The 14843-nt window shown below is 49.1% G+C and overlaps 1 protein-coding gene across 1 annotated transcript; it reads left to right on the top strand.

Moving 5' to 3' along the window:
- Positions 1 to 443: 443 nt before the first annotated feature.
- Positions 444 to 11842, top strand: LOC108022644 (uncharacterized). The gene is made up of 7 exons (XM_017091699.3): positions 444 to 567; positions 2034 to 3046; positions 3459 to 4596; positions 4723 to 5982; positions 6088 to 9876; positions 9950 to 10065; positions 10131 to 11842. The coding sequence occupies exons 1-7, from the start codon at positions 510 to 512 to the stop codon at positions 11691 to 11693; spliced, it is 8937 nt and encodes a 2978-aa protein (XP_016947188.1). The 5' UTR covers positions 444 to 509; the 3' UTR covers positions 11694 to 11842.
- Positions 11843 to 14843: the final 3001 nt, after the last annotated feature.

Here is a 14843-nt window from a genome sequence, read left to right as displayed (position 1 = left end):
TGCAGATAGCTATTTGAGTGCAGTTGCGATAAGGAACTGCGCCAAAGTGAATGCAGTTGCAATGCTATTCGGTGGCCTCCATTTGGCCGCTTTTTATGGCCGAGACACGCTAATCAGCCAACATATATTTTGGCTGTCCATTCGTGGAAAACCTTATCGAGCGGTGTAAACGTGTTCACGACTCCATTTTCGCCTGATTATGGCGGCTTATCTGGATAGTTCTTGTTGCTTTTTATGTTAATTCCCCTCAATCGGTTATAAATAACGAAGCTTTATCGGCCATATAGCTATGGCAACAGCGCCTACAATATAATCGCTTGGGCCCCTAATATAGAGCAATAATCAAACGGCCCGATAGGACCCATCGATCGATTGCCCCGGGCTTGTCGCCGGTCTAAAATCTATAAAAGGCCTCGCTTCATCCAGCTGAAAATTAGTTGCCGGAATCCCTTTTTGTGGCTAATACGGAAATACGCGAGTCGCCGTGCTGAAGTGGCCCTCAAACGATCATGAAATCAACGGCAGCAGGAGTAGCCCTGCTACTTCTAGTGCTGAATCAGTCAAGTGGTAGGTTTTCGAGCCAAGTCAAGGATAAAGGATAATGAAAACTAATAGTGAAAGTTAACTAAAAATCGACCCAAATATGAACTCAAAAAAGGTTCAAATCTGAACAGTAAACGTAAAAGATACTGAGAAACCTAATGAAAACTGCCGAAGTTATATAAGTTCTTGTATGCGGCTAAAAAAAATATAAGGAAGTAACATTCTCAACCAAAAATTAAGGACAATATATTCTCAATTCAATATCCTGGTTTTATGTGTCTAAATATAAAGAAAATAACAAGTTAATATCTTAACCTAGATTACGTAATTATAGTTCAAAAAATCATTTAAAAATACTGTAAATGAAAACGAAGTGCATACGTTCCTCGGAAAATCCAATGAACAATTCAGAACAAAGGTGTATAAAAAGAAGATTAACCTATCTAATCTACAGATAGTTCGAATCTGCGCGTGTTGTTTCCCATCGGACAGGGAATAAAATAATTGCATGACCGTCAAACACGCCGACGTTTATGACTCATACACGATTTTATATGGGCTATATGAAACCATTATCTGTTATCGGTAAAACAAAAAAGCACTTCACGTGTAACTAACATTTATTGGAAATGCTTGTCATTTAGTTGGTTCGAAGTATGCCTTTTTTAATCATATTACTTTCGTGTGTTAATCTAGTTGCGAAACACCTGCAATCTCAATCAACATGTCCGAGTGACTTGGAAATCCGCCATTCTTGATTTATGTGGATTAAGGCACTAAATAGATTAAACGTGGATTTTGGACTTAACGCGGAAACTATTCAAGTGTAGTTTAAAATACACGAGCGTGTTTAGCAGAAAAGTTTTATGTCATATGTGATATGATTTGGCAAACACTATTTTTTGTAGTTATTCAATCAAAAACAATTAGGAATACAAATACTTTGAAATTACCTTTCCAAAGAAAAACTTTATGGATAACCCTCACACTTTCCCTTTTCCCCTTTTCATTCTACAAGAACACGCTTCCTTATAGATTAAGTCCGGCGATCGTCATTGAATTGGCCTTTTTATGGATCAGAAACCAATTATTAATTTATTAGCTGATTACGGCGAAAAGATCGCGTCGATGTGGTAACGGCAGCCATCGGACATCGGGGGTCATAAATAAGGCGAAATTCGATTGCCCTGCGGCCCATAAACTATTTTATAAGTATCAAGCCGCCTACTGCCGCGGATTGTAAATTGAAAAAAATGCCAACGCATTTTGATTACATTTAAAAATTGATTTCAATTCTACTTTATTTAGAATGATCCCAGTTAATAATAAACATAAAATATCAAATTTATATATATGCCTTTTAAAGAAGCTTAGTTTTGTGAAATTTACATAAGAAGATGTATCTTTTATTTTTAAAGAATTAAAGTTTGCCCCATCTCCATTATGTATTTAAAAATATTCAAGTTCCTCATTACATAAAATTCTTGCAGATGCCTTTATTCACAACTGGCACTCGGGTCCGATCAACTGCTACGAGTGCGCCACCCTTGATGAGTGCTCTGCGGGCTCCGGAGCCCTGCGGAAATGTCTGAATAACGATGGCCAGAGTTGTGTGGCCATCTTCAACAGCAACGGGGCTGTGATCCAAAGGGGTTGCAGCGACAACTTGGAATCGGTCTGCACAGAGAGTGGGGACAACTGCTACGAGTGCCGATCTCACGGCTGTAACTCCCTGAAAACCACCGAGGATCTGCTCGAGTGCATTATCTGCGATGCCCAGAGCGATGATAATTGTGTCTTCGACATCGAACTGGTGACTGAGAGGGGGAAATGCAACCAAGGATGCATCACAGCGCTGTATGCCACCAACAGCGAAGTGGGCGCCCCCTTGGAATTGGTTCGCACTTGCTTGGATGACCTCGACTTGGACGATCGGGAGGCCTGCTCCGAAGGATCCCTGGAAAACTGTGTGGCCTGCAGTAAAGCCAGCTGTAATACCGTGGACTTGGGCGTCCGAGGAAGCTGTAACTACTGCAAGGGAGACTGCAGTAGCCCCCAGTCGAAGACCTGCCGGGCTGTTCCCTCTGGAGAAGATGCTGTGGAGAGCTGCTTCATCGAGTTCGATGAGTCGGGAACCATCTACGAGATGGGCTGTCTGAGTCAGTACAACGTGAGTGATGTCACCCTCATGGAAACCAACAAGCAACTGTGGTACTGCTCTGGTGACAACTGCAACGTGGAATCTGCTCTGGCCAAGCCACAAACTTGCAAGCTGTGCAGTTCCCGGACGGACGATGATTGTGCCGTGGCCCCAGAGGACGTGGATACGAGTACCCAATGCGATAGTCTCGTAAATAGCGACTGCTATTCGAGGATCCTGGAGAATGGCCACACGGAGAGGGGTTGCCTCACCTCTCTGGAGGGAGAGGACTACCTGGACTGCCTCAAGGACAGCAATACCACCAAGTGCCTCAGGTGCTCAGGAGAAAACTGCAACCAGCAGGTCGGTTTGGTGTTTCTTCAGGCGACTATGGTTTTGTAAAAAATATTATATTAAGATACATCCTGATTTACTAAGTCATGTTAAAAATTACGCATACGACTCGTACGCCAGTTATAATTTAATCCAAAGAAAGCACTCTTCCATATTTTATTTTAGTAAATTGTTTATTTCTTTAATTGTGTATTCCAAAAATACAAAATAATTTATGAATTGTTAGCAATCTATGTCATTTACTTGTAAAACTTAACCCGCTCATCAAGGACAACAGTGCGTATGAGTGACAAACTTTAAAGCTAACGCAGACCACAACATTCTTATAAAATTCTTATATCTTCTGATTATTTTAAACTTTTGCTTTTAATATACACTTTGTTTTATTCTCTTTTTAATCAACGAAAAATACATTTTTCAGCTGCAACCCAGTGAGCGCTTGAGCTGCCAGATCTGCGATTCCAGTGAGGATGCCTCCTGCGAGGCCGCGCCCTCCGCCGCCGGCCTCTGCCTGCTGCACACCGCCAACCAGCAGTGCATAACAACCATAGACCTCTCGGGGAATACCCAGCGTGGATGCAGTGCCTCGTTGGAGTGCGACTCCAACAACCCCAAGAAGTGTCAGCTGTGCTCGGGAGCCGACTGTAATAGTGGGAACCTGAAGAGGTTGGAGGACGGTCAGCCGGGTCTGTGGGGTCAGGCGTTGCCCTTGAGCTGCCAGACTTGCGAGGATACCGCCAGTTGTGCCGCCACCGAACTTACCAATGTGACCTGCTCCAGTCAATCGGATTATTGTGTGACTGTATTCAGTCCGAACGGATCCGTTACCGCCAAGGGCTGCAGCCAGGAGGTGGAGCAGACCTGGAGTACTTACTGTGATGCCAATGGAGCCAACTGCCACAATTGCAACTCCAATGGATGCAACAGTGCCAGATCCCTGGATGCCTACACCGAATGCATCTACTGCGACTATGAGAACGAAGACTGCGCCAGCAATGCCGCAAATGTCAAGTCCCGACGCCTTTGCAATGGCCAGTGCATGACCGCTTCTCGCAGGAGATCCAGTGAGAACTTCATCTTCGACACGGTTCGGGGGTGTTTGGATGACAAGGAACCCGAAGATCAGGCAGCTTGCATTGCCGGAACCGATGGAGCTTGCATTGCCTGCTCCGGAGCCAACTGCAATGTTGATGAGATCTCCGAGATCACCCAGACCTGCTGGAAATGCTCTGGCTCCGATTGCGATGATCCCGTCTCCAGTCTCTGCAGCCAGTACACTCCCGATGATCAGTGCTATATCTTGTTTAACTATGACGCCGATATTACGGCCATGGGTTGCAAATCCGATCTGGATGAGGAGTTTGTGGAGGACTACTTCCATTCCCTGCTCTTCTGCAACGAGAGCAATTGCAACTTCTTCGATAACCTGCCTGTCCCGCACAAGTGCCTCGCCTGCGATTCCTCGGAAGATCCCAACTGTGCTACGGACCCCTCAAAGATCGAGCTGATAGGAAACTGCGGCGTCTTGCCCTACTCCAGCTGTCAGACCCGCGTCAGAAGTGAGTTCAATACCAGTCTTATCCTAGGGTCCTACGTTTTGAGTCCATTGATAAAGGCTTGAAAATATTGGTTGTTAAGGAGGCATCTTTAAATGATTAATTGCAATGGTTTCTATCCTTCCCCAGATGGCATCACCCAGCGCAGTTGTCTGAGCAGCTTGCCTCGAGAGCAATTGGAGGAGTGCCTCGCTGGCACCGGAACCTGTGAGGTCTGCACCGGAGATAAGTGCAACATCGACATATATCCCGCCGATCGTCGTCGTTGCCAGAGGTGCAACTCCCTGACCGATCCCACCTGCGCCTCAGCTCCCGACGCGGAGGAAGTATGTCCCTACTATCTGGAGAACGAAGGATGCAGCGCCAAGTTGGTGGATGGGGTGACCTACCGCGGTTGCCAGCGGGAGTTCACCTGCGACGACTCGGACAAGCAGCACTGCCGCATGTGCTCCAAGAGTAACTGCAACGTGGCGGATCTGTCCAGCTCCTTTATAGGCTATCCTGGCAAGTGGTCCAGTGGCCCAGTGAATTGCTACACTTGCAATGGCACCCAGTGCCAGGAATCGAGTTCGGGCACTCTGCGCAAGTGTACTGGCAACGACGAGCAAAACTGTGGCACAATCTTTAATGCCTCCGGTGTGGTGGTCTTCCGAGGCTGCTCCGACACCATCTACGAGGACGAAGATCTCCTGCAGTACTGCGATGAGAACTCAGGGAACTGCAAGTTCTGCAAGTCTTCGGGATGCAATACCGCCAAGGAGCTGAGTGCCTATGTGGACTGTCTGTTTTGCGATGGCAGCGAGGAGGCGCAGTGCGTGAGGAGCGTTGGAGATGTGACCCGCACCCTGTCCTGCCACGGCAGGTGCTTCACCGGTCTGTATCCCCGCAATAAGTCTGACTCGAATCCCGTTTACGACCTGGCTCGCGGTTGTCTGGATGAACTGGAGTACGACGACCGTGAGGCCTGCGCAGCCGGAACTTTGGCCAACTGTGTTTCCTGTTCGGGCGCCAGTTGCAACACCGCTGATGTGCCCGAGGATCGTCTCAGCTGTAATGTCTGCCAGGATGCGGAGTGCGAAACGATTGCCAGCCAAGTTTGCTTGGGCTATCGGTCAGGGGAGCAGTGCTACATCCAAGTGGGCGACCTCAGCGTGAAGGCCATGGGCTGCGCCACCGATCTGGAGGACTCGTACCTCTTGACCAACCGCAGGGACCTGTACCTGTGCTCCGGCAACGACTGCAACACCAAGGATAAGCTGAACACCGTCGGCGTGTCCTGTAACATCTGCAACTCCACCTATGATGATAGCTGTGTGAGCACCGGTGGCTCCTCGCCAGCTGTCTGTCACCACTACATCAATCCAGAGTGCTACAGCTTTTTGAATGAAGGTGAGTGGAAATGTCTACATTTTGCGTCGCTTGGGAAAACGAATTCCCCTATTGGGTTTAAATATATTTATTCAATATTTGTTAATCGACCTCTTATAATTTTAGATGGTGTCTTGCTGCGTGGTTGTCTCATGGACACCGATGACGACGTCTTCGATGAATGCCTCAGCTCCGGCAGCTCCAACTGCACCATTTGCAGCACGAACGGTTGCAACAGTGAGGTGTATCCCTCGGATTGGCTTACCTGCCTGCGCTGCGACTCCGCCAACGATGCGGATTGCGCCCTAAGTCCCTCCGGCTATTCGAGCTATTGCCGCACGTATTCAGAGGACGATGCCTGTGCGACTTCCTTGACCAACGGTCGAACCCGCCGTGGCTGCCAATCGGAGCTGAACTGCGATGAGTCCCAGGCGGGAAGCTGCAGGATATGCTCCGGAGCCAATTGCAATGATGTGGATCTGCAGTCGGGCTACGTGGGTGAGCCAGGAAAGTGGACGGATCTGCCATTGAGCTGCTATGCTTGTGACAATGCCACCAGTTGTGCCTCTGTCACGGAGGCCTCGAAGTGTGAGGGCAACAACAAACAGACCTGCTCCACGGTCTTCAATGCTGCGGGTCAGGTGGTGGCCAGAGGATGCAGTGATGCTGTCCTGGCAGCCAATGCGGACTACTGCGATCAGAACAAGAACAATTGCTTCCAGTGCAAGTCAGATGGTTGTAACAACGCCGTGTCCCTGGACTCCTATGTGGATTGCTACTTCTGTGATGCCGAGGAGGATGTGAACTGCGCCTGGGAGAAGCCTGAGAGTACCAGGAAGTGCCAGGGCCAGTGCATGACTGGATTGTATCCTCGAAGCTCCTCCTGGGACTCTGCCCTGCTGCCCACTCGCGGTTGCCTGGACGATCTGAACTTGGATGAACGCACTTCCTGCGCCGCAGGAACTCATGCTAATTGCACTGCCTGCACCGGCTCCCTTTGCAACGGAGATGATGTGATTGCTAACCCACTGGAGTGCTATACCTGCAAGGATCCCGAGTGCGAGGATCCGGAGACAGCCAAGTGTGTGGCCTACAGGGAGCACGATCAGTGCTACCTGGCCTACGATGAGTCCAATGTGGTGGCCATGGGATGTGCCAGTGAGTTTGAAACCCAGGTGATCCAGGAATTGGTGGCCCAGCAGCGATTGCTCCTTTGCTCTGGACAGAAGTGCAACGAGTACACTATCACTCCCGATCCCCAAACCTGCCTGCACTGCACCTCCACCGACGATCCTCGGTGTGCGACCAATCCGAACCAGCTGCTCACCACCGACATTTGCTCCAAGCTGCCGTACACGGAGTGTGTGACCCAGATCGACTCGAAGGGTAATACCATTCGAGGATGCCTGTCCAGTTTGGATGGAGGAGACTTCTACGAGTGTTTGACTGGGGATGGATCTCTCTGCGACACGTGCACTGGCGAACGTTGCAATGGACTGTCTGTGTTCCCTGCTGACAGGAGGAAGTGCTACCAGTGTGACTCCTCCAGTGATGCCAACTGTGCTTCGTCACCAGCCAGCCTCACCAGCACTGTGTGCCCCATCTACTCCCAGGACGAGTCCTGTGTGACCACATTACTGGACGGCATTACCTACAGAGGATGCAACTCCTCTCTGACCTGCTCGAACCCTTCGGATTCATCAACTTGCCGTGTTTGCAGCTCAGCCGATGGTTGCAACACCGTTAACCTGGAGAGGATTGGAGAGGATGGTCAGCCAGGAGCTTGGCAGGATACTCCCATCGACTGCCTGGAGTGCTCCGGCACAGCTTGTGCTTCTGGAGGAGGCACCCTAACGAAATGCTCCGGCTCAGATAACTGTGTGACCGTATTCGGTGACACTGGCTCGGTTACCCAAAGAGGTTGCTCGGAACCGGTCTTCGAGGCCTCCACCTACTGCGATGAGAACCCCTCCTCCTGCCCGCGTTGCAACTCCAATGGCTGCAACACCGCCGACTCCCGAGATAACTATGTGGAGTGTATCGTCTGCGATTCCAGCAAGGACTCGAACTGCCTGATTAATCCCACCCAGATCACCAAGACTCGGCAGTGCAATGAGCGTTGCGTCTCGGCCTTCCTACCCCTCTTCAACGAAACTGAAGATCCCAGCTATGCCTTGATCCGCAGTTGCTATGACGATCTCGAAAAGGAGGATCGGGATGCCTGTACCGCAGGAAGCAAGAGGTTCTGTGCCACCTGCCAGGGTGCCAAGTGCAACTCGGAGGATCTGGTGGCCAGTCGGCAGAGCTGCTTGGTGTGCCAGGGTGATGAGTGCCAGAAACCAGAGGCCGCCAGTTGCTCGAACTACAGGGAGAACGATGAGTGCTACATACAGTTCGATGAGGAGCGATCGGTAACTGCTCTGGGCTGCCTGAGTGAGCTGAGCCACGAGGACATCTACCTGCTGAGACGCTCCAAGAGATTGATCACCTGCAGCGACAACGACTGTAACACCATTGAATCCGTGCCAGAAACAGAGAGCTGCGCCTTGTGCAGTTCTCGAACCGATGCTAGTTGTGCCATCAGTCCCTCGAGTGTCACCACCTCCACCAGTTGCGTCTTCGGCGGCTTCCCCGAGTGCTATTCCAGGGTGCTTTCCGACGGCAGCACCGAGAGGGGTTGTCTCTCCAGCCTGGAGGATGACGAGTTCCTCTCCTGCTACAATGGCACCTCAACCTCCTGCAACTCCTGCCAGGGCAGTGGGTGCAACCAGGAGGTCTACCCCAGCAACCGACGATCCTGCCATGTCTGCAACTCCGACACGGACTCCAGTTGCACATCCAATCCCTCAAGCCTCACTGTTTGCTATCTGTACGAAGCAGATGACACGTGTGTGACCAACCTGAGGAACGGAGTGACCTACAGGAACTGCGCCTCCTCGCTTAGCTGCGAGGCGAATGCCAAGACCTGTGTCTACTGCGAGGGCGACGGTTGTAATCAGGTGGATTTGGAAGCCAAGTCGGATGATAACTATGGAAAGTGGCAGGACCTGCCTCTTGAGTGTTTGACCTGCGAGGGAACCGCTTGTCAGGGAGAAGATATTCCCTCCGTCCAGTGCCAGAACAACAACGAGCAGGACTGCTTGACTGTCTTTGGAACCGATGGATCTGTCACCCGTCGTGGCTGCCAGGATGAGGTGGAGTCGGACGTGGCCATCGCAACCTACTGCGACTCGAATACCGCCAGCTGCCCCTCTTGCAAGTCCAACAACTGCAACAACGCCACCGCTCTTAGTCAGTACACCACCTGTATCTACTGCGATTCCTACAAGAACTCCTCCTGCATTTCGGATCCCACAAGCTCCAGCCACCGCACTCGTCAGTGCCAGGGACAATGTATGACTGCTCTGTACGGAAGCACTGAGTCGGGCCTCGATCTCATTCGCACTTGTCTGGATGACAAGGAGCCGGCGGATCAACTGACCTGTGCCGGTGGCAGTGACTCCACCTGCTCCGCCTGCAGCGGCGACTCGTGCAATGTCCAGACCGTGCCCGAGGACCGCCTGAGTTGCTACACCTGCGAGGGTGACGAGTGCGAGGATCCTCAGCCCAAGACCTGTGCCATCTACAAGCCCGAGGACAGCTGCTTCCTGTGGGTGGACGAGGACAACGACCTGAAGGAACTCGGCTGCCTGAGCTCCTTCCGCAACCAGGATCTGGAGTCCATCATCAAGACCAAGCGCATTGCCGTCTGCAATGGCACCAACTGCAATGTCCCGCAATTCCAGTCCCCCGTGCGATGTGCGGTCTGCGATTCTCGCGAGGATCCCACCTGCGCCACCAATGCCCAGGCCATAGGAGTCTTTGAAACATGCAGCCAGCTGCCCCACACCGGATGCTTCACCAAGTTGGAGGATGGTAAGTCAAGAAAAGGTTTTTAAACTGGGGGAAGGCTATTTCTAACAAATCTCTTTAATATCGCCTCTTTCAGACGGTTCCACCAACCGTGGTTGCCTGTACGACCTCGGCCAGTCTGAATTCGCGGCCTGTCTGCTAGGAAACGATGCCAACTGTTCCGTGTGCTCCATTGATGGCTGCAACCGCGAGGTAAGCCTAATACACAAAACCCCTTCTTAAGCACCCTGAAATATAAAAACCTTCCCCTTTTAAAGGTCTTCCCTGCTGATCGTCAAGTGTGCTATTCCTGCACCTCCGCCGATGACTCTAGTTGCGAGTCGGATCCCTCGTACACCTTGGCCTGTCCTTGGGTAAGTGAGACGGAGACCTGTAAGACCCTGCTTTCCGGAAATGTCACCACCCGTGGATGCAGCAGCTACTTGGAGTGCGATCCCAGTGACTTCCGCAACTGTCGCAGTTGCTCGGGAAGCGAGTGCAATGCAATCGATCTGGCCAACCGGGTGGACGACGGTCAGCACGGAGTGTACCAGGACCTGCCCTTGAAGTGCCACTCCTGCGTGGGTGATCACTGTCTGAGTTCCCTGGGACCGGCAGTCACCTGCACCCTGAACAAGGAGCAGGACTGTAAGACCGTCTTCGAGGCGGATGGCGTGACGGTGAGGAGGAGGGGCTGCTCGGACGACGTGGACGACTACGAGGATCGCTACTGCCGCAAGAACCCCGCCCTGTGCTTCACCTGCAAGTCGAACGAGTGCAACGACGCCTGGTCCACGGAGGAGTACGTCTCCTGTACCTTCTGCAACTCGGCCAACAAATCCAGTTGTGTCCTGGATCCCACCGAATCGGATTTGAGCAAACGCAGCTGCAAGGGTCAGTGTTTGGTGGCCTTGAACGGCGATGACTTGATTCGATCCTGTGTGGATGACAAGGAGCTGTACGATCGCTCTGACTGTACTACGGATGAGAGTGGCACCAATTGCGCCACCTGCTCGGGTCAGGATTGCAACACCTTCGCCTTTCCCTCGGATCGTCTGAGTTGCCACACCTGTGCGGATGCCTCCTGTACGAGCAGCCGGTCCCAGGCTTGTTTGGCCTACAGATCGGATGACTACTGTTTCGCCAAGTATTCCGCGGACGGTGGCTTGGAGCTGATGGGTTGTGCCAGCAGCCAGAACAGCTCCAGTCTGGAGGAGTGGCAGGAGGGCAATCAGCTGTACTCCTGCCAGGGCAGCGAGTGCAATGAACTCAGCAGGCTCCCAGGAGAGGGAGAGTGCCTGGCCTGTGACTCCAGCAAGTCCCTGGAGTGCGCCCAGGATCCCTCGGGCGTGGTGGGCTCCATCACCTGTCATGCCCCCAACTCCGAGTGCATCACCCGCCTGGAGGACGGTCACACCATCCGAGGCTGCAGGAGTGCCCTGAGCTCCTCCGAGAGCAGCAGTTGTGTGGCCAGCGGCACCTGTTCCGCCTGCTCCGGCGCCAAGTGCAACTCGGAGATCTTCCCCAACAACCGACGCCGCTGCCACATCTGCAACTCCACCGCAGACCCCAACTGCGCCAAGCAACCCAACAGCTTGGCCGTGTGCCCCATTTATGCCGCCAACGATGAGTGTGTCACCTCCTACAACGACGGACTGCTGCGACGAGGATGTGCCTCCGAGCTGGAGTGCGAGATCGACAATGAGGACCACTGCAACAAGTGCTCCACGGATGGCTGCAACACCGTTGAGCTCACCGGATCGGCGGGAGGACTGTCTGGAATTGGCCTCGGTCTCACCATCCTCCTCGCCTATCTGATCAGCTCCACTCAGCGACTGTAGGGTAGGGCCTAGACCATCCAATCCTCTAGTTCCGTTTCCTCCACCTAGTTAAGTAGATGTATATAGAGTAGAGCTTATGTAATTGGATTGCTGTGCTGAGGGCGATCTACAATCGATTTGTAAATAAACCAAACGAATTTTCGAACAAACTGGGAGAGTTTTCTCTTCAGTTTTCCTTCTTGGCAGGGTCTTAAATACTATATAATAAATGCACAACTTTTTGGTCTCTTCAGATGCCTGTCCACACTTGGATGTTCTGTTTTGGAAGCCTTAACGCCTGTCTTGCCTCGAACTCCTTCAGTTTCTACACCTTTTCTCCGCTGAGATATGCCAGACAGATTTTCCCCTTTTCCGAGCCACTATTTCCACGTCAATTTCTCGCTCGAATAAAGTTGAAAAGTGAAATTGCCTCGCCTCCCGAGGAGACCGAAAAACAATGGAAGGGAAAAAGTTGCCAAGAAATTGCGAAACGCAGCCATTGGAAATAAAATGCAAATGCAGAAGGCGATGCGTTGTGTGCCTTGCTTTAGTGGACTTTAAAGCAAATTGAAATTTTCTCGGCATAACAAAGAAACGCACAACTTAATCCCAGACTCCTGCTGGGAAACACAGTTTTGTCGTCCGAAAATTGCCATCAAGATTGGGCACCCAATGAAAAGACAACTTTCTGTGGCGGAAAAAGTGGCCAAAGTCCATTTGATTTGCTTTTAATTGCCGGCTTTTGGTCGGGCCAGCGATAAGCAATTGCGTTTTAGATTTATAGCGAGCAATTAAGTGGTTGACAACGATTTAGTGGCAAATTACACAATAACCACAAGACATGTAGGCGGTCTCTGAAAAGATTCGAAACGAGAGTGGGGACTAGGGGGAGTCGTGAGTAATGCGAAATAAATGAACTTATTGATGGCTCAGTTGCTTGTTTTTATTTATCAGCGATTTAAAGACTTGCTCATTTCCTTATAAAATGATAGAACAGTATCTTTAAAGCTTTTAGTTATATCTCTATCCTTTTTTGTGTCATTAACTATGTTTTGTATCAAGTATTTTTTTTATTTCATTTCGTGAATGCAATAAACTTACTTTTGTTTTAAAATTTACATATAATTTTAATATTCTTTTGTGAGCAAAGTTCAACTTTCTCACCCCTCCCAAGCCAAATGTTCGGCAACAATTTCCCCTTATTTGCCCTAAGATCGCTCCTACCGCCTGAACTATCACAGCTGCCAGGGCCAAGAGTCAGTGGTGAATTTATTGATTACACGTATTCATCGATCACTTTGCAGAGTCGACAACCTGTTGTTTTTTATTTAGCTATCGCCTTGCAGCTGTCACAACAAACTGCCCGTTAACCCAAACTGCAAGTTGACCAATTTATTTTGCCGCGTTTACACGTCGCCCCACCCGGCTTTCCCCGCCTTTCCCCTCCGCTGCCAAATCTAGTTTGCCGACAGGGACAGCCGCTTTGAAAATCTATTAGTTTTCCAACTGGCGGACAACAAGGAAAACGCCAGCAACGTGGAAAGCGCACCAATGCACGAAGCCAGTTTTCAGCGCCAGAGCAAACAAAATTTAATAAACCGCTCGCCGGCTTCCAGTTCGCAGTGAGTTATGTGCCGCAAAATAAATTATTTTCGGTTTTGTCATTTGATTAAAATGTTTGAGCGCGCGGCCAATGGAAAATTAATTGCAGCCCTGCTTCGTGCTGGGTGTCCAATAAACCCTGTCCATATTGGGCTTATTTCGATTCAGGGAGATGCAGGAATAAGGAAAAAAGGTTGGATAAAATTTAACAAAGGAAATATTCATTTCATGCATGGAAATTTTATTAAAAACGGACCATATAACGCAAATTATTTAATACGATTTGTATATGAAAGGTTAAATATTCCTTATTGTGAAAAACCTTTTAACCTTATTCTCAATATTACATTACGTTTCTTTTTAACACATTCACATACAAGCATTTACATAAACAAATAAGCATATGAATAACAATACCATCCAATCTTTAGAATTGAATTTTTATTTTTAGATATTTTAATATTATATTTAAGAGGTTTAGGAACTTTTTAACAATTTTCTAAATTACAAAGGCTACTTTTTACTGGCCATTAGAATTTTCTAATAAAAGGTTATTACTTTTTAAGAAATTAATAGTTCTGTGGACTGCTGACTTGAAGCACTTCTCCCCTCTGATTTTTCAAGGGAATTCAATTAATTTCCGCACCGACTCGCTTCTGCCCCAACTGTCACTTCAATTTACTCCAGGAGATTGCAGCACATGTGGCAGAAACGGAGGACAAGACACATGAAAGTAGACAGTGCAACATTCGGGAATGCCACTCGTCATCTTCAGCGCTTCTGGATGGCAGAGGTGCGTACGTGTCTCTGGCGTTTTATTAGGTTTCGATGGACTCGCATCGTGTCCGAAGGAAATTAAAATATTTCAAGCGGCAAATTCAGTTTAATTTTAGCAGCAAGTGAGGGAAATACTAAGGGCAAAATAATAAATAAAGCCACAATTTGAGAAAGGGAAAATACTTGATTGAATAACATAATATTGAATAACATAAATAATAACCATATTAAAATGTATGACAATTTAAAATATTTATAAAAAGCCCTTTTTAAAGTCGAATAAATTAATAAACCCCCAACTAAAGCAACATCTGCCATTTAAACCAAATCCAGACAATTGAATTCGTTCTGCCACAATACACAAATAGAGATAGATACGCGCATGCGAGATTATTTTTTTATGGAGCCGCGGCGCGGCATTATTTAAATTGAATTTTTACAAAATTAAGTTGATTGTGCTACAACGGGCGCGAAGCAGAGTGCAAATTTATATTCTAGCTTGGTCTCCGGGCTTATGCGATATTTATTTATGGCCGCCAACTTGTTTGTTGTCCCTACGCCCTATTTCCCTCTCCGAACGGCGCTTTCCCTCCGTTTTCCGCGGATCCCTAACAGCGTTGGGCTTATATTTTATTTATTCTCCTACGGAAACAATTGAACAATTGATTCGCGTGCATACGAATTTGTTACAGGGATTTAAGTTGAATGATTTATGGGTACGTGGATTCGTTACACATTTTGCATTTTCTTTTTTAAGAAGCTGCAGTTTAAAATTGAATTATTGTGTGAGCG

This window comes from Drosophila biarmipes, chromosome 2R, assembly GCF_025231255.1.
Source record: "Drosophila biarmipes strain raj3 chromosome 2R, RU_DBia_V1.1, whole genome shotgun sequence".
Lineage (NCBI taxonomy): Eukaryota > Metazoa > Arthropoda > Insecta > Diptera > Drosophilidae > Drosophila > Drosophila biarmipes.
Note: the sequence above shows the minus strand (reverse complement) of the source record. Positions and strands in the feature narration are given on the sequence as shown.

Bases quoted from the DNA above. Each gene is read 5' to 3' on its own strand.
- LOC108022644 (XM_017091699.3), top strand. From the start codon at position 510: ATGAAATCAACGGCAGCAGGAGTAGCCCTGCTACTTCTAGTGCTGAAT. The intron at 4,597-4,722 runs GTGAGTTCAATA...ATCCTTCCCCAG, and splicing joins CTGTCAGACCCGCGTCAGAA to ATGGCATCACCCAGCGCAGT. The intron at 9,877-9,949 runs GTAAGTCAAGAA...CGCCTCTTTCAG, and splicing joins CTTCACCAAGTTGGAGGATG to ACGGTTCCACCAACCGTGGT.